This window comes from Colletotrichum spaethianum, assembly GCF_022836535.1.
Source record: "Colletotrichum spaethianum MAFF 239500 DNA, contig15, whole genome shotgun sequence".
In the NCBI taxonomy this organism is placed as follows: Eukaryota; Fungi; Ascomycota; class Sordariomycetes; order Glomerellales; family Glomerellaceae; genus Colletotrichum; species Colletotrichum spaethianum.
In genome coordinates this window covers 701,710-725,222 of record NW_026054785.1, presented here as the reverse complement: position 1 = coordinate 725,222, position 23,513 = coordinate 701,710, and the positions used below count along the sequence as shown (strand labels likewise).

Below are 23,513 nucleotides of genomic sequence, written 5' to 3'. Positions count from 1 at the left end.
TCAATAAACTCGGGGTCCCAGTAATCTCCCTGTCCTGGAAGGACGGACCAGTAATCAAAGCCGGTCGGCTCGTGTGCTCTGCCTTCACCTAGATGCCATTTCCCGACCATTGCTGTGCTGTATCCGCCAGTCCTTAGATGCTTCGCGACGTTGGGCAGATGCTTGTTGATGTTGTCGTTCAATGTCATGACGCCGTTGACATGATTGTGAGTTCCGGTCAGAATGGCCGCCCGTGACGGCGTGCAAATTGAGTTGGTAACATAACAATGATTGAACTTCATACCCTCCATCGCTAGCCGGTCGATGTTGGGGGTGTAATTGATGCCAGCCACGTATGCACTAATGGCTTTGGCGGCATGGTCATCAGCCATGATGAAGACGATGTTGGGTCTGGCGATCGTCATGTTGAGCGGTCGTCACTAATAGTAAGTCAAAATGAAGTGTTCAATGGCAAAGTTCGATGCTTAAGCACGTAAATCGAGAGATGCCGAGGTCCCTTAGTACATTTGATTAGTAGGGGAAAGGTGCATCTGTCCAAGCCCTAGGAAAGTCCAAAATCCGCAGCGAGGCTCATCCAAGGCTGCACTCTGTCCTTGCACAGAGCCCCTCCTTTGGTGTAGCAATTACCTGATGGTTGATCCCGAATGGGATGCGCTGACGATATCCGGTATGAGCTATCCAAAGACGCTTTGCCGGAGGATGGTCGGGGACGTATACGCGGCACTATCAAGTCTTGCTGCTACAGTACCCCACTTCGTTCCGAACCTTTCGGTAGTCGGTCCGGCATCCCAAAGGGGCATGTGGAGATCCTTCAGCCGTTGGATCAAACTTGATTCAGTCAACCGACCGATTACTAGCAGCTATCTCAGCATTGCAAAGAGAAAAGAAGGGATCGTGTTGGATGACAACGGCTGATCCCAGCTTTTCGAGCAAGGTTCAAATTGCGTGCTTAAAAGACTCTGAAGAATGGCCCGAGAGGTTGCGGTTCTCGACTGCACCATTGGGCCCCGCGACGCAACCATTGGATGTCTCGATATAGCCTGCTGAATAATGGGGGTCAGTCAGTAAGCTGCCATCTTGTTACTTACGTCTTCATTCCCAAGAAAGAACTTTAGTTGGACAGCGTCTCACACCAACTTGTGATTTATTTTGTTGCTTTCACAGAGACATAGTCTCAGCATTGATCATGTCACGACTTGGGACATTTCGAGCTTTCTACCTTGGGGCACTCTGCTGCATCGGGTCCTTACTATTCGCCTATGATACCGGAATCATTGGCGGCATCCTCACCTTTGAGGGCTTCCAGAAAGACTTTCGTTACGGTCCAGCTCAAAAGGCCAGCGTTGGCTCCAACTCGACGAGTCTGTTACAAGCAGGTGGTATGACACCAGGAATTTCCAAACCAAAAGATCCGGAGCCAGCCAACGTGAGCTGCCAACGTCAGCCTTTTTCTCCTGCTTTTTCATCTGGCCGTTCACCGCGAAATTTGGCCGCCGGTGGTCAATCATCCTTGCCTCTGTCATATTCTGCATCGGCGCCATCGTCCAAACCATCAACACGCACTCACTTGCTGCGTTTTATGTCGCCCGCGTCGTCAGCGGCGTTGGTGTCGGTATGGCCACGGTTGTAATTCCCATGTACTCGGCTGAGATGGCGCCCAAGAACATCCGCGGCATGCTCGGCAGCATGTTTCAGTTCTTTGTCACAATGGGCGTCATGACTTCGTATTTCGTCGACTACGGCGTCAGCAAGCACGTCAAAGCGTCGACGTTACAATGGCAAATTCCTGTTGTCCTGCAGCTTGTGCCCGGTGCGATTCTTGGGCTAGGAACGTTGCTGTGCAAAGAGAGTGCGCGATGGTTGGCCAAGACAGGTCGGAGAGAGGAAGCTCTGCATTCACTTATATGGGTTCGCGGCGGCGAACACACGCCTGAGGTTGAGGAAGAGTATGAAGGCTCCACTAACTCCAAAACGACCATAGTGCTGACAACTCTCCCAGGTTTGCCGAGATCATGGCTAGTGTTGAGGAAGAACAAAATCAGAAGGAAGGGCTTACGTGGAAAGAGCTGAACGAGCCCATCAACCGATACCGTATCTTTCTTATCATTGCTCTCCAAATTGGCAAGTTCCAGCCTAACATGGCTGCCAAACTTGTTCATTATTAATCTGATATCTAGGCGTCCAACTTACTGGCAACACTCTTTTGGCATACTGTAAGAATTAGGCCGCATTTATACTCGTCCTCATAGAAACGCCACTGACTCTTAACTCAACAGATGCCCCTCAGGTTTTTGCGGCTGTCGGCGCTGGACAGAACAACCTCCTTATCACAGGCTTTTTCGGGTTGGTCAAAGTCGTATCGTGTCTTTTCTACCTCCTGTTTCTTGTAGAGCGCATCGGCCGACGCGGCTCGCTTCTTGGCGGAGCATTCCTGATGGGCACTTACATGCTTATAATCGCCTGTCTGACTGCCACACACCCACCCAAGTCAGTGGACCAGGGCTTGACTTCGACAGCCATTGCCTCGATGACGATGATTTACCTCGAGGCCATGTCGTACAACATATCTTGGGGCCCTGCGCCCTGGGTGGGTTTTGACTCTCTCCCTCGACGCGGAAACCCTCAACTAACCATGCCACAGGTGTACATGGGCGAGATCTTCCCGTCTCGCATCCGCGAAGCCGGTATAGCAATCGGAACCTCGACGCAGTGGCTCTTCAACTTTGTCTTCTCCCAAGCTACACCTCACGCAGTCCAGAATCTTGGCTGGAAGACATTCCTCATGTTCTGTATTTTCAACTGGACCCTCGTAGTGTTTGTATGGTTCTTCATCACGGAGACGAAGGGCAAGTCACTCGAAGAGATGGACGCAGGTGAGCGACTTGACACTACAGCCGTGGCAGATTTTATTCGGTGGCTAACGAAATCTTTAGTGTTCTCCAGAAAGATTCTCGGAAGTGATGTCGAAAATTCTTTGGGAAAGCAGAGCGAGGGCCATCATGCCACTCGAGTTCTTCAGGACATTTACCAAGAGAAATAGCAAGTGAAAATGATGCAACAGCAAGACTAGACGCGGCACTATCAAGCTTGCAATGAATACTAGGACATGTAGTGTCAAGAGAGAGGTTATCCGTCACAGTGAAAATCTTTACAAGGGCCGAGTGCTCAGGAATGATGCACTATATGCAATTCTTGAATTGTAAATGCTCAAGCCCAAGATTGACTACAAGAGTTTTGCTCATCTACTGCTTATTGGTTTCCATTGCCGACTGTATCTAGTCTATAGTAGCAGTCATAGTAGTAGTAGCACCGTAGGCACCGCTGATGCACGCGCCCAATTTCTATAGAAAGCGACCCCCCGTTCCTTGCCAATCGCACCATGCAGCACCAATGATACAACTCATTCCAGTCGTTATCAACCAACTTACCACACTATCCTTCTATCGGAGGGTTCTCTCTCCCGAATCTTCCCCTGACTTGCTTTGTAGTCCTCAATTGTGACGCTCTGTCTTAAAGGATGCTCAACGGCTTTCCGTCTCCTCAGTTGATATTTTTCAGTGCGCCATTTGCTCGCTCGTATCAGGCACTTTTCCTGACACTGCAGCAGGTTGAACAATGAAAGTATACATGTCAGCTCATGCCACTGGCGAAGGAAATACTCCTTGTCTTGGGTCTTCGATTCGTCTAAAGAGCATTGGGTTGGAGGTTGGTCCTGGACGACAACGTGAAGAGACTTATACTGGACTACTTCTGATGCTCTGTTTGGACACGTATCCTCCCCATCACTAGCGTTCACCCTATTGCTAGTTTGAGAGTCAAGTGGTAACTTTGTAGAAGACTTTTCGACGGTGCGCCATGTGGAGCGTGGCATTTGAGGAAAGGCCGAATCGACGTTTGATTGAGGCTCAAGTGTGACATTTGGCGTTACTTCTGATTTGCCTGTTGTTGTTCCAAAGCCGTTTCTCGGCTGGTTTGTGTGCTGGGCGAAATATTCGGGCGTTCTGTGCACAGGGCTTAATTTTCGACTACTGTCATCCTCGTTGGCGTGGTTTGTGTCGAACCCGAACTTCTCAACCAGCCTTGCGAGGCTATTGGAATCTGATTGATCGTCTCTCGAGTCTATATTGTCGAGTGATTTATCGTTTGGAAGAAGCTGCCTCGCAACCTCTTTTAAGCTAACCTTCGTATCCACTGGAGCGAGGAGCATGTCGGATTCGGTAATCAAGTCTTCAGGATCATCCCATGCAGCCCAAGCAATCCAGCCGTCGCTCGGAGGAGTCTCAAGGAGATCCCAATCGGGATCATTCGATATTGGTATCTCGGCAACGAAGGTAGCAAAATCTTCGCCTGGTATGAGATCGCGGATTCGGTTGATCTCGTCCCGGATCTTCTGGAGTTCCCCCTGAATGGAATTAATGCGCATGTTGCGCGCAGTATCAGTAAGCATTTTACCCAGATCAGGGGCTACTCGATGATAATCTCTGGTCGTAGTAACAATATTTGTGAGGGTCGGTCAAGAAAAATTGCATGTGTGATGTTGCAATATGAAGACGGACTGCCGGTAGTCTGCCACTGGTGAAGTCAGACGATCCGATTTGGTGACAGCGCAGGAGTAGGCTGTACTTCACCACATTAGAGGCTATTTCCCCATCTTGTATGAGAAACCATGGAAGCCAGTGACTTGGGTTTGCCTTTCCCTAGTGCTGTGGTGCAGGTGACCTCTTGCCTGATGTTTGTTGGGGAACAAGTCGCCTTCCTTTGAATCGGAATTTCTGCGGAAAAAGCAAGAGGAACGTCACTCTCACTTTAGTCACAGAAGACAAGACCAGAAGGTAGTGATTAGCAGAAACTCGGTGAGGAGCTGAAAGGAAGTCCATGCACACAATCACATCACATCCACACGCTGTCAACCACATGGCTTTCTTCAATTGGATACGGTTATTCACGTTCTTAGTTGCCATATCACGCTTTGAACTCAGCAACTTGATCAATTTGAATTGCTTTTCAAGCGGGTCAACCGAGTTGACCTGCCCGGACAAGAGGAAAATAGGCGAGTGAGCAGCTGAGCGAGCCATGCTGGCGGGGTGATAGGACCCCTATCTACTCAAATGGAGCAGACAGCACGAAGTGAGCTCCCACCAGGAGGACTAGACTCACGTATGCTACAACAGGGACGCATGCCACTCTTCATACCAACCCCCTCAATTGAAGGGGCCCATTAGACGCCGGTCATTGCTATATTAACATGATACAGGTCACCAGAACAGTCACTCCTACAACTCCGAATCCAGTCCCTGCATATATAGCTCAAGGGTTAGTTGACACCTTGGTCCATGGTGTTGACTGCGAGCATGTAGAGTTGCAGTTTGGTGGGCCAGTTCGGTCCAAAAGACGTCAAGATACTCTGCATGTCACCCTTGGAGGGCGACTTTCCCACCCCCACCTTCTGTCGGATGAGTTGCTGCATGTCCCGCAATTCTTGCAGTTTCTGCTGCTCGACCTCGGTGGGCGGCCGCATCGATCGATGAAGGGCGGAGCAGTCGTCGTATGAGCTCATTTTGTAGCTCGGAGAGCCGCGGGGAGGGTCCAAGAAGACTTCGAGGCGGGCACTCTCGTGGTCTTCTTTCATAATGTCAAGCGCGTTCGGCCCAAAGAGTCGCTTCATGTTTTCCGGACTGTCCAGGCCAGTGATAACAAGGTGTCGGAGTGGCTTGGCCGTACCCTCGGCCGAGGCTGGGTCAAGATGTAGAGACCGCAGCAACGACTGAGCGTCGGGGGAGCTGCGTGCGAACTGGTTGTAGTACGTGTAGGCATCCGATTTGGTACCAGCAGACCCAGCAGCGCCGGCGGTTGAATGCGGAGAAGCGCTGGGGCCCGAGCGGTTGGCGAGACAGGTCTTCTTGTGCTGTTTCCAGTGCTGGCGCTGGCAGTCCTGCGAATGATACCATGCCTGTTTGCACGCCGAGCACATCTTCAGGGGCGCCGGGAAGTCTCCGCGGTCCAATCCACAGCCGTGGCATTTCGAGTCGTCGCCCGGTGGGACAGTCAATGGCGAAGAGGTGGCAGGAAACATGCCGACCAACTTGTCGAGAAACTTGAGCCAGGTCTCATCCAAAATCTTCTTTTCCTCGACAGAACACCCTTCAACACTGTGGAGGGCATCGTTGACACCAAGAAGCCTCAGTTCGTCCTCGATCGCAGCCGCCAGCTCCGGATCGTCAACACTCCACGCCCAGGGAGCAAACGGCTGAGGATCATCGGTCTGTGCTCCCCCCGGGCTTTTGTGACCGTGGATGAAAGCGTCGAGAAGTAGCGGCACCAGAGCTTTTGCCTTGGCAGAGGCGCTAGGCAGCGACAAGATTTGTCCTGGACCGCCTTGGACGATGTAGCGGCTCGGGGGATGAACCGCCACGACAAGATCTCCAGGCGGATTGAGTGGGACGTGGCGGATGCCGAAGACCCAGCGGTTGGGCAAGCCAGTCGGGGTGGTATTGGGCCTGGGAAGGGCGTTGAACGAGCGAGCGGGGTGCTCCATTGCGAAGGTATTTTGGGTTGAATGAGTGTCTCTCAGAGCAGTCTTGTGTATTGGTGTCGTCTCTGAACAAATTCCATCCAGGGAATGTGTAATTGGGTGCCTAGTTGGATGAAGCAATGAGCGGGAGGGGATAAAGCGAGGTTTATTGGTTCCTGCCTGTTTGCAAGTCCGGGTTGCGGAGAAAACCCAGCCCGAAGTCGTAACTTCCAATGGCTCGGGGAATGATCGTACCTTCCCGAGCTGCAAGTTGGAGCCTCGCCCACGTGATGTCTGAGCAGCCACACGAGCGGCTTCTTCAGATAACGTTAGGTTGAGGGCGGCTGCTTTGAGAATGCTGTTATAAGAAATCCCTGTAGGCAGGTCTGTGCTGGTACCCGTCACCGGCCCCACAGCGGCCCTCTCCTGCAAACAAACCCAGCCAATCTGCATGTCCGGACCCTTACAGTTACTCCATCTCACAAGCCGCCGTGCTGGCTGTTTGTACTCGTCCAGACAAGGCCAAATGTCATGGCAGCAAACCCATCCATCCAAAGATTTTAATGGTGGCAATACCGGCAGGAAAGAGTTGAGATTGTGGTGGCAATAGCTTGATAATGGTGTTGAAGAACCCGTTGGTGAAGGCGCTAGGATGGAAAAGCAGATTCTTTGACTGCTGCTGCGAAGGTGGTGGTGCGGATCACTACTGCAATCGCATCTTATGGTGGACTGGCGCCATTCCACTCCAGGTGGCAATCATCCGAGTACCATAAGTAGAGATGAGACGTGCAACGTGTTGCCACATCCGAGTTCGTGCCAGTTCATCATGTCCCAAGTTGCGAGGATGTAAGAATCCGGCCTTTTCTGCACCCTTCCCGTGTTAGTGATTACTCTCATCTCGCTGCGAATCGCTCTAATACGATTCGAGCGAGCATGCGATCACTTTCGCGAACTTGGAGACTCAAGCTTCTATGTGGCCACCGCCACTGTACGGAGCTCTCTTGGTCCGTTCGCAGCCAAATTGAATACGGCAAACTGCACCGGAAGTGAGGTGCGGCGTCTTGGATTGAACTGTGCAACCCTAAGCTGCAGGACGTTGTAAAACAATCTCCCTGTGAGGTTGCCATCATCACTCTCCTGGAGCAGGACCGTCCCCCCTTTAGTACCAATATCAAAGGCAGTCATACTCTCGCGTATTATTCAAGACTTTCCATCCCAACTCCGGGGCCGACGGTTCCCGAATATCAGACCATGTAGGTGTTTGCCCCCCGGGATTTGAATCCATGTCAACCCCAGATCCCGGGGTCCACCTCCGGCATTGACCCGGGGGCTGCATGTTGAATTCCCCGCCGGGAGCACGGGAACCAAATTATGGAAACCCATAGATCTCGCCTGGGCGGACCGGAGAAAGACGGCAGTCGGTCGGTGTTTACGTCACAAACAACATGCCACTTTCGGGCGCGGCTTTTGGCTTATGATTGTAACTCCGGACGAAGCTCGCACCTCTCGTAACTATCCTCTCTGGAGCTGTTCTGGTTCGATTTCATACGCTATTGACATTGCTGTTACCCGCAATACTGGCCCATCCGTAGGATTCCGGCCATGTATTTTCTCTGCACTCCGCACCCTCGAAGTCTAATCACGCCACACAAAGTTATTAACGAACCATACGACACAATGATGGGTCCAGGACTTGCTCATTCAGAGTCTGACTGCATCTCGTCTGTATTACCAACTATGACACAGGCGGCCTTTGAAGTTTTTCGACAGTAGGGTCCGTCTGCATTGACCGTTTTCAAATGTCAACAGACTGACAGCAAAACATTCTCCAAATCCCGTTACCACCGACCTAACGTTTGTTGTCAACCACAAGGAGTCAAGGAGAGAGAATGCATATAAAGACACCCAGTACTTTTCCAAACTTGGCTCATCTTTCTTCAGAGCATCACACTCATACAAGATCTATAATAAGGCCTCAAGACTTGTTCACATATTCGGTTTAAGAACTCCAACTTCCCTCAAGCCCATCACCGCAAACATGCCCATCACCAAATACAAGGCCGCCGCTGTCACCTCCGAACCTGGTGTAAGTAATTCACCCCTTATGTCTTTTCTTGCGTTGCTAATCTCATCAGTGGTTCGACCTTGAAGGCGGTGTCCAGAAAACCATCAACTTCATCAATGAGGCTGGCCAAGCCGGCTGCAAGCTGGTTGCCTTCCCCGAAGTCTGTAAGTCACATCTTCTTCCCTCGAATACAGCCCACTCAGCATCCTGACCTTTTTCAGGGATTCCCGGTTACCCCTATTGGATGTGGAAGGTCACCTACTTGCAATCTCTCCCGATGCTCAAGAAGTACCGCGAGAACTCTCTCCGAGTCGACTCGGAAGAGATGCGTCGCATCCGCCGTGCCGCCCGCGACAACCAGATCTTCGTCTCCATGGGCTTCTCCGAGATCGACCACGCCACGCTCTACCTGGCCCAGGTTCTCATCGACCCTACCGGCACCGTTATCAATCACCGCCGCAAGATCAAGCCCACCCACGTCGAGAAGCTCGTCTACGGAGATGGCTCAGGCGATACCTTCCTGTCCGTTTCCGAGACCGATATTGGTCGCGTCGGCCAACTAAACTGCTGGGAAAACATGAACCCCTTCCTCAAGTCCCTCAATGTCTCCCAGGGCGAGCAGGTCCACGTCGCTGCCTGGCCCGTCTACCCCGGCAAGGAGCGCCAGGTCGCCCCTGATCCCGCTACCAACTACGCCGACCCGGCATCAGACCTCGTCACCCCTGCCTATGCCATAGAGACCGGCACCTGGGTTCTCGCTCCCTTCCAGCGCCTTTCGGTGGAGGGTCTCAAGAAGAACACCCCCGAGGGAGTTGAGCCCGAGACCGATCCCTCCGTCTACAACGGTCATGCTCGCATCTACAAGCCTGACGGCAGCTTGGTAGCCAAGCCCGACAAGGACTTTGACGGTCTAATGTTTGTTGACATTGACCTCAACGAAACGCACCTCACCAAGGTCCTCGCTGACTTTGCCGGCCACTACATGCGCCCCGACCTCATCCGTCTGCTAGTCGACACCCGCCGCAAGGAGCTCGTCACCGAAGCCGATCCCGAGGGCGGCATTGCCTCATACAGCACCTACCACCGCCTCGGACTTGACCGTCCCTTGGATTCCAAGCCTGAGCTGCACGAGCACGAGGCCATCAGCAAGCGTGTTGCCAAGGAGCCTGCGGTTAAGCCTGCAAAGAACCTTTGAACCTCCAGGACAAAATCTTACATGAAGTGATCATAATTAAGCGTTCTTGATTGTATCAGCAGGCAGTTTGCTGCATATAGGAACGAATTGTATATAAGAAAATCTCATCTCAGTTCAACTCGGTCTTCTTCTAGAGATTTCTAGACCTTTTGCACCTCATGAGATATGGTCAAGCAATCACTCAACATAAAAATAGGAGAACTGCGTTTGCCTTGGCGTTCACGTGAATTAGTAGCCATTTTTGTAGCTTCTAATTGCAGTCAGATAGAACAAGCAAGTTTTCAGACTACGTATACTCGTAGATTCGTGAACTCTGGGTAAAAAGGCTACGCCAATATAGCCTCTTGACCCTGCCGACGCCCCTCGTCGCCCAATCAGTAAACAGACTGCCAGCCACTCCAAAATCCAGTCTAACAGTGTATAGATGTCATCAATGAAAAGATACACTCTCCATTCCATCAGCCTACCATCGCATTACTGTCATGACTGGCCCGAGTTGGAGGCCGGTCTCTTGAGGCGTGGTGTTCAGTGCAATTGACACATTCAGCAGAGACCTCGGCGTGGGGTTTGAGAATGCGGGGAATGGGGGCACCACGGGCAAGCTGTGATGTCTCTGGGTTCTTTTACCTTTATTCTATGGAGCGAAAGTGTCCGAGCTTCAGTATGGCTTAGTAAAATTCGCGAATGTTTCCGGAATTGCTATCGCAGTTAAAACGGTGTCATACCACAACATCTATGATCAAATTCCATTCTCATTGCATTACCACTTCCCCTTTCGAACCTCCATAAGTCTCACGATGCTGTTGTCCATTTTCGTCGTCCCTTGGATCTACATGGCCATCTCTGCCGCCTACTTCTTCCTCACCGTTGCCAAACGCGCACTTGCTGGCGACTTACAAACTCTAGTTTCATGGTCCGCGCTGAAGGATGCCTGGTTCGGCGAGTTCTGGGCCTTAGTAGGTCCTTTATCCAAGTCCCGCGGGGAAGGGAGAGTCATTCCCCTTCTCGAAGGACGTATCCGTGGCGGGAAAGTATCAAATCGAGGATCCAGCAAACCCATCGATGGTGTCGTGCTCGAGATTGGGGCCGGCAGCGGCATGTGGACGGAAGCGCTGGCCACTATTGTCGGTGCCGCAAAGGCCGAGTCTCGTGACGGCCCGACAAAGATCTACGGTATCGAGCCGAACCCAGTATCTGCTGCGTCGCTGAGGCGGCGCGTGGAGGAAGCCGGGTTGAAGGATACCTACGAGGTCGTGCCTGTTGGTATTGAGGATTTGCAGAATGAGGCAGCTTGGGGCAGACGAATCGATCCAGGCAGTGTCGACTGCATCATAACGGTTCAATGCCTCTGCAGCATCCCGGAACCAGAGAAGAACATCCGCTTGCTCTACAGCTATCTGAAGAAAGGCGGCCGGTGGTATGCCTACGAGCATGTCAAGGCCGAGCGTGGTCTCATGGTCCCGCTATTTCAACGTAAGTCCCCTTCTCCAAGACGCACGCGTGATGTTGACACATCTTTAGGTTTTACGAATATCTTCTGGGAGCGTATGATGGGCTCGTGTCATCTATGTCGTCAAAGTGGCCGAGCTCTGCAACAAGTTGGGGCTTGGACTGAAGTCGACTTGGCGCGCCCTTTGGACGAAGAAACCTACGAAGTTATCCCTCATGTTATTGGGATTCTGACCAAGTAGAATTAAGGCTTGTCTGCACTGAGATCTTTTCTATTCCAAAGCTTTCGAATAGATCATCTTGCAATGCCTCTTAGTTCAGACTATTCTTCCTTAAGATTGCTGCAATCATTGAAGGACATTATGTCGCCGCGCATTGTTTTACTATATAACGACGAGTCTTTTCGAACGAGCTATCCCGCATATTTGAAACTAAACTATACAAAACATACTTGTCTTTCTTAACATGAGGTAAGGGTTTTGTAGTAATGCAGCCACTTCTCCAAACAGGCACACAACCAAGCCTCGTGTGGCCGCCAGTCTCGAGATGACCGGTCTTGATTGGTTATGGAGACTGATTCCACTTCTATACTATGCTTGGTAACATGATTTCAAACGGGCACACCGAAGCCGTCTAACTAGCAAGGTCTCTATTTAGAGTAGGGCTCTTTCACCTTGCGAAGCCTCCCGTCCTAACCCCTTCATTCTACGCACACAGATAGCAGTAATTTGTAGCCGACAGGTGAAAAACAATCATTCGAAATGTTCGCCTCTCGGATGTGAGAATTCGTGTTTCCCAAAGACAGGTATCATTCGGGCTGTCCCCTTTTTGTTTGAATGACTCTTCGCATCTCTTTTACTCAAGCTTTTTTCCCTTCTTCATCATAAGTCATATGGAATGCCGTTGTCTTCCGAATGGCCCTTCGAAACTCTGTATCCTCGCTCGGAGTTCGTATATGTCCGGCCTCTGTTTCCGCAGGCAAGATGTACTCCTCACTCGTATCGTCCCCAACCTTGGGCCTGGCTTGCACGCTAGTCAAATGGATACCGTTTTTCTCCTCACGACCCTGATATGGATGCCAGTCGTTGCGGCTCGTGCCAGCGTGGATGAAGGCGCTGCTGTTCGTGCGCGGTGCCGAACCGATGTTGTAGCTGCCAGCACTTGAGCCCTGCTTGGACGCGAAGTAGGATGGGAAGATATATGTCAGGGGAGACGGCACATGGGTAGGCAGGCACAGATGATGGCAACATTGTCTTCGACGAGGGTCCAGAGGGTAGAGGCAATGTCAACTGTTGCGGCCTATTAGCTTCTCGAGTCAAGAACAGGTACGAGGCTGACTCACATGTAGTATCTGGGCTCGTTGTGGAGAAATCTAGTGTCGTCATGCGCAGGACGCTCGTGATGGTAACGAACAAACCCAGAGCAAAGACAACCATGAGCGCCCTCTTCTGGTTGACGGGAAGTTTCGACTTCCACAGCACATGCTGGGCAGTGCCATGATGAGGATATCGGTGGCAATGGAGAATCCAGCATTGGCGTACCAGTTCATCGTCAAGCTGATGCAAGTGCCGGGGATAGACTTGTCCCATGCGCGAGGTATGGGAGTACACTGCCAGATAGATGACGCCGATGTGGCCACCATGTATGACAGAATTATGGTGAGGAGGATATAGCACAGAACTCTGAAGTACTGCTGTACGAAGATGCGTAGGTAGAGGAGCAGGATAGAGGCTTTCGTAAGGTTGATAGTGATCTTATAGAAGATTTGAGCCACATAAAAGAGCTACCGAAGGTTAGGTTGTGCTTTATTATGGACCAAATAGTCTGACAGTTGGTCTGACTTACCTTGAGTGTCATCAACTTGTTTGGCTTCGACAGGTTCTTGATATGCTGGCCGAAACCATACTCGCAAGAGATCATCATCAGGACTGATACAGTCAGGCAGCAGAACTGTGAGACTGTCAGTCGACGCCCAACGCCCCAGTACCAGGTCGAACTTACGAATGAGAACAAAATTGTCCAGTCATCCCATCCCAAACCAGACCTCATCTTAATCCGTGACCAAAACCGAATGCCCACAAACATGGGCGTCAGGATAAAGAAGACAATGGCTGGCACCTGAACCATGAGCGCATTGCTCTCCCCAGGGAGATTCCCCTCCACCATTGTGACAAGCGTGATCGAAACGCGCACACACAAAGATTTTTGGTAGATCTGATGGGGATGGTGGACCTCGTCGGGGCCAAAAAGCTGTGAGCGAGACACCGGGAGAATTCAAGGGAGGCAGACGGCGATCAAGGGAAAATCCGATAGACCGGGTCGAATGGGTCCCCTCAAACGGTTATATGCCCATGCCCATGCCCATGCCCAGCTCTCCTCTGAGCAACCTTTCCACTAGGGTGGCCTTCGACTGGGGAGAGTCCCTTTGGCTAGGTCGAAATACTCTGCAGTCCTTGGATAGCGCAATTCTTATTGGACGGCATAAAAGTGTGCGTACAGAGACAGGACGAGCGATCCATCCGTCTTCCTGCTGTCAGGTACGCGGCCTGTAAGTTTCTTCTTCCCGCTTCTTCTGCAAGAACCAAAAGCGCGGGTGGCGTGGGATGAATGTGACAGTCTGCAGACTACTGCCGAGAATATAAGATGGGGAGTGCTTGCATCGGCGGTGAGGAAGGGCGGGAAGAAGGGGACATAGGTGGGTGGGCCGCCATGTAAGATGTATCGAGGGACAAACGGGGGATGGATGGTAGGGTTGTGGTATGTAGGAAACGGCCAGTAAAAAGAATTACCGATCGCGACACGGCCCAGAAGCTACATTCTGAAGCCCTCTCCCGGGCGAGAGAGGAGGAGAGGCGGCGATCACCACGGAGACACGGAGACACGGGCTTTGTCCGTCCATCGATGTGCCGCCAGGACCAAGCTCTGGGCCGTCCTCGATATCCTCCACCGTACAACATTCAATTCTGGCGCACAAGAGGTTTCGGCGTTATGTTCGGAGTTATTCACAATAAGGCACGATGAAGGTTTCGTCAATGTCTACAGAACCTTCGTAGCAGTTCGCCCAGGACTTACGTATGCAACACCGTTGAGACGGGAGTTTCTTCATGAGATTGACCAGCAAGAACCTTGGCAGGCTCTACACCCAACAGTGCACGGAGGTTACGGACAACACCCAAAAAGGGAAAAAGGAGAAAAATCGTGTGACGAACCTGTTCATGGCGGGGATAATCCAGGCACCACCTGTTTCTGTCAGATATTACGCCAGTATCCAACATACCGAAGAACGTCTGGGCATCGGGCCGTGGTACCATACGGGTTAGCTCCTGTTTTCGCGAGATGTGTGGCCTTCGCAAGGGAAATGAGGCGCAACGTGCATTGGGCTATCGGTCCACAACGGGCCTGGTTTCACTAACCTTCCGTGGGTAAGCATTATCTAGGTGTTGTCTCCTCTCCCAGGGCTGACGACTGCGGTGGTCCAGGCGCATCAGATGGGGTGGAGAGGTTATGGGATTGTGTAGACTTTATGGATGGTGGAGTTCCGAATTCGAACCTTACGAGACCCGACCCACGCGTGTGGCACTTTTAGCAGAAGCCAAGGAGGAAAAATCACTATCTATTGGAGACGAAACCATCTCGTTCGTGGCACAGGCTTTTGTGAAAGATTTCTTTACTGGAGTGTGCCCTGGCCACCTCCATGTTGCGCCACTATCGAACAGTCCTGCGTCACACAAGACGGGCTTCTCCATCCGTTGGACGTTGTGCGCTGTTCATCGGGATATTTGTGTGTTACTTGCCATCAAATGTTCGCTGAGGCGTGCAGTTCGTCTTGGGTAAACAGGAGTTGCATCGGCGTAACTATGCGGATAAGTTCGTTTAAAGTTCCCAACGCACCCGTAGCATCCGGAGGCCCCCGTCTGTGCGCAATGGATCCGTTGACATTAGGGCCCTAACCATCACCACAATGGATTCATTCTGCCTTGTGGGCTGTGGCATGTTCGGTCCCTTTGTGAGGGGGCGTGGAGCTGCGGGCGGGCGTGGCGCCAACGTCCCGTTCGGGTTGCCGCCCCTGACCCTTTTAGCTTGGCGGAAATCCGTTCGTTCTCGTTGCAGCCGAGCGATAGAGATCTGACATTCGATTCTAGTCCAGTCCGATACCTAATTGGGTGCGCTGAGTGGCTGGTAAGCCTTCTAGAGACGAGGTGGTGTTCTGGCTGCACTTAGCGAGAAGACATCCACCTACGCGAGGTAATGTTGCATTCAAATCTAGTTTGGCCACCGAGATGCGTACATCATGGTAACTCGATGAGGCCCTCGGTCAGCGGCCCTGAGCTTCCCCTCTAGGCAGCAATAGTCGCCGGGTGGTGTGTGCCAAACGCTCCAGGGATGGGACTTGGCATTACCAAAGTTCTTCAGTGCTTTGTTTACTTTTTTTCCATTTATCGTACGAAGGAAACATGCAGCACCAAGGCACTGAATCCTCTTTCTTCAGCAGACCTTCCTGGTGTGGACAGTCTTCTGCTGCAAGCATTGGGTAAGGATGACGAACCTCGAGGGCTCTGAATATCACTAGTATGAAAGCAGGTACTGAATCCTTCATCATATCCCCGTTCTCAGTCTCGATCTGTCCTCTGTGCCACAGTCGTCTCTGACTGATGCTGTCCCGGATGGACGGCAGCGCTGGTCATGAATCTCGGTAGGCCCTGGGGGCACCGTCGGCCAGACACACCCTTCTGAGGCATTTTCCTTCCCCTCCATCTTCTGTTGGACAACAATGGGGCGACCGCGGGTACCCGGGACGGAGCGCTAAAGCTGCGGGGACCCTTGTCATCGGCCACGGCTTAAAATGAGCTCGCTGCAGTCTAAGTCGAAAAGGGCTGCTGGCCTTCCAACGGAATGCGACGATGTCACGAAGATTTGGGAACCCGCAGGAGAACCTGGCGCCGGGTTGATGAGAGGTCCGAAAGAACATGATCCACGGTTCCGGTGAGTATTAGCAAGCCCCTCGCATTGTTGACGTCTGGCCGATGGGCAAAGATTACTCGGAGCTCGGCCTCATTGTGTCGCGTGACGGCTAGGATGAACGATTGGGTGATTATTATCTAGTTCGCCGGACGACGAAAGCAGCATTAAAGCTTGCACTAGATACCACTTCCTTTGCCTACAACAAGCACCACCGGAAGACCATTGATGGAGATTTGGGATTTATGCAACATTCCTCTGTGGTCGCCTCGGACATTCCACTACCTCGACTGCCCAACACACGTCAATAAGAGGAGAGCTTCGCCCCTCTTCACAACTCCTCAAAAGATTCTCGCCGAGGACAAGGATCACTCAGGACCTGCCCTCCTGCACAAGAGATCCCAGCAGCCTGCGCTCGGATGTCATCTCCGTCTGTCACCAACACGCTTCGGTGCCGCCCCCTGTGGCCTCTATCAGTTCTCGTTATTCCCGGCTGCAACGCTCTGTTGGTGCTTCTCATTTAATGACCTCAGCATGCTTCCCCAGGAAAAGGCTCAACCGGGATCATGCGAACATCAGTTCCGAGTCCTTTAAACTAACAGAGCAGGAGGCGATGCTACACTGTTCTACTGTCGCCCTCTATCGTGGTATTCTACGAGCAGCCGGTGGTCAAACTGTACTGTTGTCAAGATCTCGATATAGTTACGGAGGACAAAACAGAGACAGTACAACTCCTCTCGGCCCCTCCCCTTCGTTTGAGGCGAACCCGCCTAGGAGCCGAGCGAACGCAGTTCCGTGTTCTTAGCACCTTCGGCTTACACAGTAGACGGCGCAGCATCCAACCTGGACAAGGAGGAGGAATAGCGCGAGCCCACCATCCGGGGCACTTTCGCCAGCGGAGCCGAGAAGCTTTGAGACCCACTGGAGCGGAAATTAGGGCGATGCTTCGGCCCACTGGAGACGAAGCTATCGAGTATGGATCTCGCCTTGCTGCGGCCAACAGAGGCACCGCGTCCTGACCTGCTTCTGTCTTACTCCTTGTCTCCCTCCCTGTGACCCTCCCTGAGGCCCTCGCCCGTCTCCATCTCATGTGCAACTTATGCCATGCATGCCCACCATGTATTACGACACACACGTGTTGGTTCCCAGCAACCCTTTCTTTCGATGTCGTGATATAAACAAGAGGCGCCCATCCTAGATCGAAGTCTAATATACGATCTCCCCTCGCACGCACCAGGAGTTTGCTCTTTGCTCACGTCACCGGGGTTCTTAGGTCTAGTCTAGGTCGTGTTGTCATTACAGGTAAGCAAGCTTTCGTTCGTCTCATTCCTTCATCCGAAGCTAGTTTGGAGTGCCGCATCGGCACCGGTGGCCTGTATTTCGCTCTGGTTGCATCATGAAGTATCCAACATCTCGATTGATCTCGAAACCACCACGTCCGTCTTGTTCATGAGATGCGCACTTCACCATGCCGTGCTTCAAACCTCGCGCACACAGCTAACCCTCCCCAGGGTCCGCTACAATGAAGGTTTTCTCTCTCCTCACCACCCTCGCGGCGGCGGGCGTCGCGCTCGTGTCCGCCCAGGGCATCATCGACGACAACTCCGACTCCTTCCCCGAAGACCTCAACGGCTCCAACTTCACCTACCCGTGGCCCGTGAAACTGTACAAGTTCACCTCCCAGCTGCAGGAGCTCGAGATGGCCTTCATGGACATCGAGCCCAAGTGCAAGCCCAATGGCAAGACAGCCGTCCTCTTCCACGGCAAGAACTTCTGCGGCCCGACCTGGGAGACTACCATCCGCGTCCTTGCCCAGTCCGGCTACCGCGTCATTGCCCCGGATCAGATCGGCTTCTGCAAGTCTTCCAAGCCCGAACGCTACCAATTCTCCCTGCAGCAGTTCGCGACCAACACCAACGGCCTGCTCAAGACCCTCGGTATCGAGAGCGCCACCGTCATGGGCCACTCGCTTGGCGGCATGCTCACCACCCGCTATGGCTTGATGTTCCCCGACGAGGTCGACGAGATGGTCCTCGTCAACCCCGTCGGCCTGGAGGACTACAAGGCGCTCGGCGTCCCGTACCTCCCCATCGACGACAACTACAAGTCAGAGCTTGCCAGCTCCTACGCCTCCATCAAGGGCTACGAGCAGGCGACCTACTACGTCGGCGAGTGGAAGGACGAGTACGACACCTGGGTCAACATGCTCGTCAACATCTACAAGGGTTCCAAGGCCGAGACGTACGCGCTCAATCAGGCCCAGATCGTCGACCTCGTCCTCACCCAGCCCGTCAGCTGGGAGTTCCCCCTCGTCAAACCGCGCACTCTGCTCATGATTGGCGAGAAGGACAACACCGCTATCGGCAAGCAGTGGTCTCCTCCCGACGTCGCCGCCAAGCTGGGCAACTTTACTGCTCTCGGCCCGGCTGTTGCAGCTCAGATCCCCAATGCGACTCTGCACACTTTCCCCGAGCTGGGCCACGCGCCCCAGATCTCCCACCCTGAGGAGTTCCACGACGCCCTTGTCGCCTGGTTATCGAAATAACTGCTGAAAGAGACCACAGTATGGTGCTCCGTGATGAAGGTCACTTTTTGGGCACATGATATGACGTTGTAATGGCTGTACATACTCAAATGACTTCTTCCACGTCGTGGACATTAGAACCAACTACATTTACATGCTAGACTCTCAGCTGTTGCGATACCTTCTTGTCTTCGTGCTAAGCATCATCAGTCTGGCACGTCCGCCTTTCTTCTATGTGTCGTATGCGTTCCGATAGGTGCTTGGCAGCTCATCAACCCAATAGAGCGAGGTACGTACGTGATTGGAGTGGTGCAGTCCAGCCACCAAGGCGGACCAGTGGATTCTATCTCCCCTCCATCCTGCGTGGCAGAGGCGTCAGCAAGCATTAGCCTGCAGATCAGCTGTGGACGTTGTTCGCAACAGCTCAACGTGACCGATTTGGAGGCCAGCCAGATTGCGGTGGCAGGCCAGATTCCGGCAGCAGCCAATGAAATGTCTATCCAATTGACATCTACGCTCAACTACCCAATTGTACAGGATCACAAGCAACCCACAGCATAAGATTCAGGCATGAGCCAATCAGATAGATCACCAGAATCGGATGTGTCGAAACTACAAATACTATCCCGTACCCGCCATCAACACAGCCTGATGCGAATATTTGATCTTCCACCCCAGATTTTCGGCTGATCTCCAAAGGACATACCTCCACAGCCCACCTTACAGCTCATCTGCGCTTGAATTCGAATTAAACTTTTCAAGTTGTGTCCGAGACGCACTCGAATCAGTGACTATCAGCATGTCTTCTCGCGCCAGAAGTGCCGTCATCAAGGACGAGGAGTGGAGGAGGGTTCAACCAATCATTCGCAGACTTTATCTCCTCGAAGACAAGAGTCTCAAAGACGTCACGGTGATTCTAAGCACAGTTCATGACTTTCGTCCAAGGTTAGTTCAATCCCTCGGATTGTGTCGCTCTCATCATGGGAGTCTCAAGCTTCTCAACGGTGCATAGAACAACCAGACTGACAGTGCGGGTACAGTAAGGCCCAGCTGGAGTGGAAACTCAAGCAATGGCACATGACAAAAAACATGACGAGCATTGAGTGGAAGCATGTCGACATGCGGATACGCAGGCGGCGTCTCCACGGCAAAGAGAGCAAGGTCTACCTGTCAGGGGTTCCACTACGTCCTGCAACAGTTGAAAAGGCGAGAAGTCGCCATTCCTTCGAGTCCACCCTGGAGAGAATCACTGGAAGTAAGTTAACTGTGCCCTTCCGGATAGTTTCTTTAAATAACCCGTTGACGGCTGACTGGAATTTCTACTGAAGAAGCACAACCATCACCAGAAAACTTATCCTTGATCATACGCACACCGTCCCCGCCAGCCGAAGTACGAATATGGGATTCATACAATATCCCATGGCTACTTTTAAAGGACTTCCTTAAAGGTATGGACTGTAGTCGTGATCCTGCGCTTCATGGTATCGAACATGTTTAATGCTAACTGAACACCTCACAGGGCTAAACGTTAGAACGTTCCTTCGGCCCCATTGTAGCAGTGACTCGCTACAGCCTCTGGTGGAAAATTTACTTTCTCTCGCTCTCGAAAATTGTTCTGATCTGTCCAGTCACACAAGCAAGCTTCAATATACAGTTCAAGCGCTTACATTGATCATGCCCGAACAGATTCAGGAAAACCACGCTTTTTTCGCTGAAAGCCTTTTCTTGTCTCGAAGTTCCGGCTACAATGACCCAGGTTCGTTTGAGGTGCTTTTTTTTCTTCTATCCAACAACATCCTCGCAGCAAAATGCTCCATCGAAAACATGATAAAACAGTCTGCAGTCATCGGGCTGCTGCTGGACATGGTGAAAAGATCTCGCATTCTGGATTCTCTGGCGACGCAACAACTTGCAAGGCTTCCACTGAGCTTACAGTCAACTTTGAACCGTCTTTTTGAGAAAGCCGTTGAGCGGTCCGAACTCATACTTGTACGGCAATTACTTCAAATAGGGGTTGATGTCAATCAATCCTTGCCTGGCATTTGTCACGAATCTGGTTGGTTCAGGGCGTCTAAAGCACTTTTTTACGCGTTACTGAAGTACGATACACCATTATTGGAACTTCTTATCGAGTTTGGAGCCGACATCCGAACCAAAATCACTGATATATTTCATGCGGCGGACTACACGCGGAAGATGTCTACCTCGGCTTCTCATAGCTGCATTACGTTTTTATTATCGAACTACACTTTCCGCCCGGAACATGAGTTCTACGTATGCGAATTGCTTCAGCGCATTATTAGATATGGCTTGGATCGTCAGGTCTCTGATCATCTCATTGAATTCTTTCGGGCCAAACTTTGTCGATCGGCGTCGATATCAAAGTTACTGATTGCGGCAATCAGGTCACAGAGCAGATTTACCTTTGATCTGCTGTCAGATAAGCGCCAGTTTATCAATCTCTCAAATGATGGAGGAGAAACGCCGTTAACTGCAGCTGTGTGTATCAATTCCAGCGATTCAGTCGAGCAATTACTACAGCTGGGAGCTGAGCTGGCTCCGTCGACACGAAATCACACGTCCTGGACCATTGCCACCCCCCTCCAATGTGCTGCTTTTTATGCAGACGTTGATATGGTTCGTCAGTTGTTACGCTGGGGAGCTGACATCAACTTTTGTCACTCTGCTTATGCATTTTACCCGATTTGTGAAAGAATGATTATCGACTCCAGACACAGCATGTGTCTTTTGGGGAAAACTGCATTACAAGCGGCCATCATAGGTGGAAACACAGAAGTGGCGATGCTTCTGCTGAAAGCAGGCGCAAGATTGGTAGGCGGTGAGTTGGCTCTAGCCATCCGATCTCGCCAACAATCTATTACCGATGCGCTTCTGGAAAGAGGTGCCTCACTTAGAGACAATTCAGCCGCTTCTATGTATGGATCGGTTCTTGAGGCAGCTGTCGGCAGAGGATGTGAATATGATTTCACAAATCATCGAAGCCGATGTTCAGGCCGTTGACGAACCTGCTCTATGGGCAGCCATCTTCACCACGAAGCCTGCCTCTAACTTAGCCATCATCCGCCGCATTATTGCGCAATCTTCGAATACATCGATTTTCAAATATCAATGGTCAGGAACAGCCATAATTCTCGCAGCGGAACTAGGTGTACATGAGATTTCGGAACTCATGCTGACGTCAGGCATGCGCCCAACAACTTGTCAGTACGGAAAGTATATGATTTATGATGATGGTCAGATACAGATGCCAGACCATTATCTCCAGTGGCGTTGGTGGGTTCTGCGCGGTCGGGTACACACTTCCCTCTCTATGATGCATGGCGCCATGCAGGTGGGACAAACAGAGTATCTCAAATTACTGATACGGTTCGGCTATCAGCTGCCACCTCATTGCCCTGAAATTTCCATGTGGAACACAAGCCTGGAGTTCTTTCAGCTATTACAAAAGCATGGGACAAGAATGAGTCCGCGGTTGCTTGCGGAGTCCATATACTACAAAATGCCTCAGAGTACCCAATGGCTGCTGTCTCTGAACATGGATCTTAACGAATATGTACGCGAAAACAAACAAATTGGTTTTTTCAGGACACCCGTGCAAGCCGCAGCGGAGCGGGGAGACATCAGGTTGATTGAAAGGCTTATATCACTTGGAGCTGACATCAACGCCCCCCCAACCACCAATGACCGTGGGGTCACGGCACTTCAAGCTGCTTCTATTAAGGGATATTGTGGTCTCGTTTGCAGACTGAGAGACTTGAATGCGGATGTCAATGCACCAGGATCAGAGATTTCTGGGCGAACGGCGCTGGAAGGGGCGGCTGAGCATGGTAGGTTGGACGTGGTGCAATTACTCCTCAACTCAGGGGTGGAAACCCACGGCAACGGTCGTCGTCAGTACGTTCGAGCCATTGAGTTTGCTCGTAAGGAAGGCCACCACATTGTTGTTAAACTTCTCAAATCCTTTCGACCCTGGGCTGAAGCTGACCAGGAGATCCTTGACGATGACACTCTTCTTTACTACGACCAGAGTTCAGAAGGTATCGCAAGGTGGCATAAGAGACATGACAGAGGCTCGGTCCAGGCGGTAAATGAGAGTTCTGAAGAGGATCAAAAAGGATCAGAAACACAGCACCGGCCTTCAGGTCATCAATTTGATAATACAAGTTCTCAGGTTGGCGAGAATGGTCCCGAAGAGGCGTATATCTACCCCCTTCCGTCTTCGACGCTGGAGGAAATCAGAGAGGTCTTGAGGAATGACGACAACACTTCTGACCTACCCGGAGACACCATCTGGGCAGAAGCTTACGAGGAGATGACCTCAGAGTTTCCCTGGTTTATAGAATAAGGAAAGCATATCAGCGTTGGGTTTCTTGCCGCAGTTTTCCCATAGCTCAGGTTCATTCAATCGCATGTCTGATTCTGTACACCTCAGTTCAATCTCTCGGCCCAACACCAAACTCCCCCGTCTTATACAGGCTCCCGACCGTGACGCCTCTCTTCTCGGCGACCATGCCCATCAGCTGCTGTCCCACGTCCTTGATCTCGTTGTACTCCCGCAGCAGCGCGACATGCCGCGCCACCGCCGCCGAGGCTTCCTCAAACTCTCTGCGCGTAAATTGAAGTCAATAAAAGTCTTCCTACTATTACTTTGGGGTAAAAGGATTTCATTTTCAAGAATCAATGAGAAGAAATGATGTTGTTGACCCACCTGTCATTTTTCTCTGTCATTTTTGTTATGTTTTCATTTTGAGAGAGCGATTGAGTGACATTATGTGTAGACTCGTTGGAT

The 23,513-nt window shown here is 51.7% G+C and overlaps 6 protein-coding genes across 6 annotated transcripts; 3 read left to right on the top strand and 3 right to left on the bottom strand.

Annotated features, from left to right (window-relative positions):
• Window positions 1-1,186: 1,186 nt before the first annotated feature.
• Window positions 1,187-3,040, top strand: ColSpa_06453 (quinate permease; the record flags this gene model as incomplete). Its single annotated transcript, XM_049272665.1, has 6 exons — window positions 1,187-1,379; window positions 1,445-1,946; window positions 2,000-2,153; window positions 2,288-2,587; window positions 2,642-2,873; window positions 2,934-3,040. The coding sequence occupies 6 exons, from the start codon at window positions 1,187-1,189 to the stop codon at window positions 3,038-3,040; spliced, it is 1,488 nt and encodes a 495-aa protein (XP_049128622.1).
• Window positions 3,041-5,314: 2,274 nt separating this feature from the next.
• Window positions 5,315-6,535, bottom strand: ColSpa_06452 (uncharacterized protein; the record flags this gene model as incomplete). The annotated part of the gene is made up of 1 exon (XM_049272664.1): window positions 5,315-6,535. One exon carries the CDS (start codon window positions 6,533-6,535, stop codon window positions 5,315-5,317), a length of 1,221 nt encoding a protein of 406 aa, XP_049128621.1.
• Window positions 6,536-8,549: 2,014 nt separating this feature from the next.
• On the top strand, window positions 8,550-9,771 carry ColSpa_06451 (cyanide hydratase; the record flags this gene model as incomplete). The annotated part of the gene is made up of 3 exons (XM_049272663.1): window positions 8,550-8,597; window positions 8,647-8,740; window positions 8,798-9,771. The coding sequence occupies 3 exons, from the start codon at window positions 8,550-8,552 to the stop codon at window positions 9,769-9,771; spliced, it is 1,116 nt and encodes a 371-aa protein (XP_049128620.1).
• Window positions 9,772-12,423: 2,652 nt separating this feature from the next.
• ColSpa_06450 (uncharacterized protein) lies at window positions 12,424-13,386 on the bottom strand (the record flags this gene model as incomplete). The annotated part of the gene is made up of 4 exons (XM_049272662.1): window positions 12,424-12,519; window positions 12,638-13,003; window positions 13,066-13,170; window positions 13,222-13,386. 4 exons carry the CDS (start codon window positions 13,384-13,386, stop codon window positions 12,424-12,426), a joined length of 732 nt encoding a protein of 243 aa, XP_049128619.1.
• Window positions 13,387-17,701: 4,315 nt separating this feature from the next.
• Window positions 17,702-18,724, top strand: ColSpa_06449 (2-hydroxy-6-oxo-6-phenylhexa-2,4-dienoate hydrolase; the record flags this gene model as incomplete). The annotated part of the gene is made up of 1 exon (XM_049272661.1): window positions 17,702-18,724. One exon carries the CDS (start codon window positions 17,702-17,704, stop codon window positions 18,722-18,724), a length of 1,023 nt encoding a protein of 340 aa, XP_049128618.1.
• Window positions 18,725-23,157: 4,433 nt separating this feature from the next.
• ColSpa_06448 (DNA repair protein SWI5) lies at window positions 23,158-23,452 on the bottom strand (the record flags this gene model as incomplete). The annotated part of the gene is made up of 2 exons (XM_049272660.1): window positions 23,158-23,329; window positions 23,433-23,452. The coding sequence occupies 2 exons, from the start codon at window positions 23,450-23,452 to the stop codon at window positions 23,158-23,160; spliced, it is 192 nt and encodes a 63-aa protein (XP_049128617.1).
• Between the last annotated feature and the right edge of the window lie 61 nt (window positions 23,453-23,513).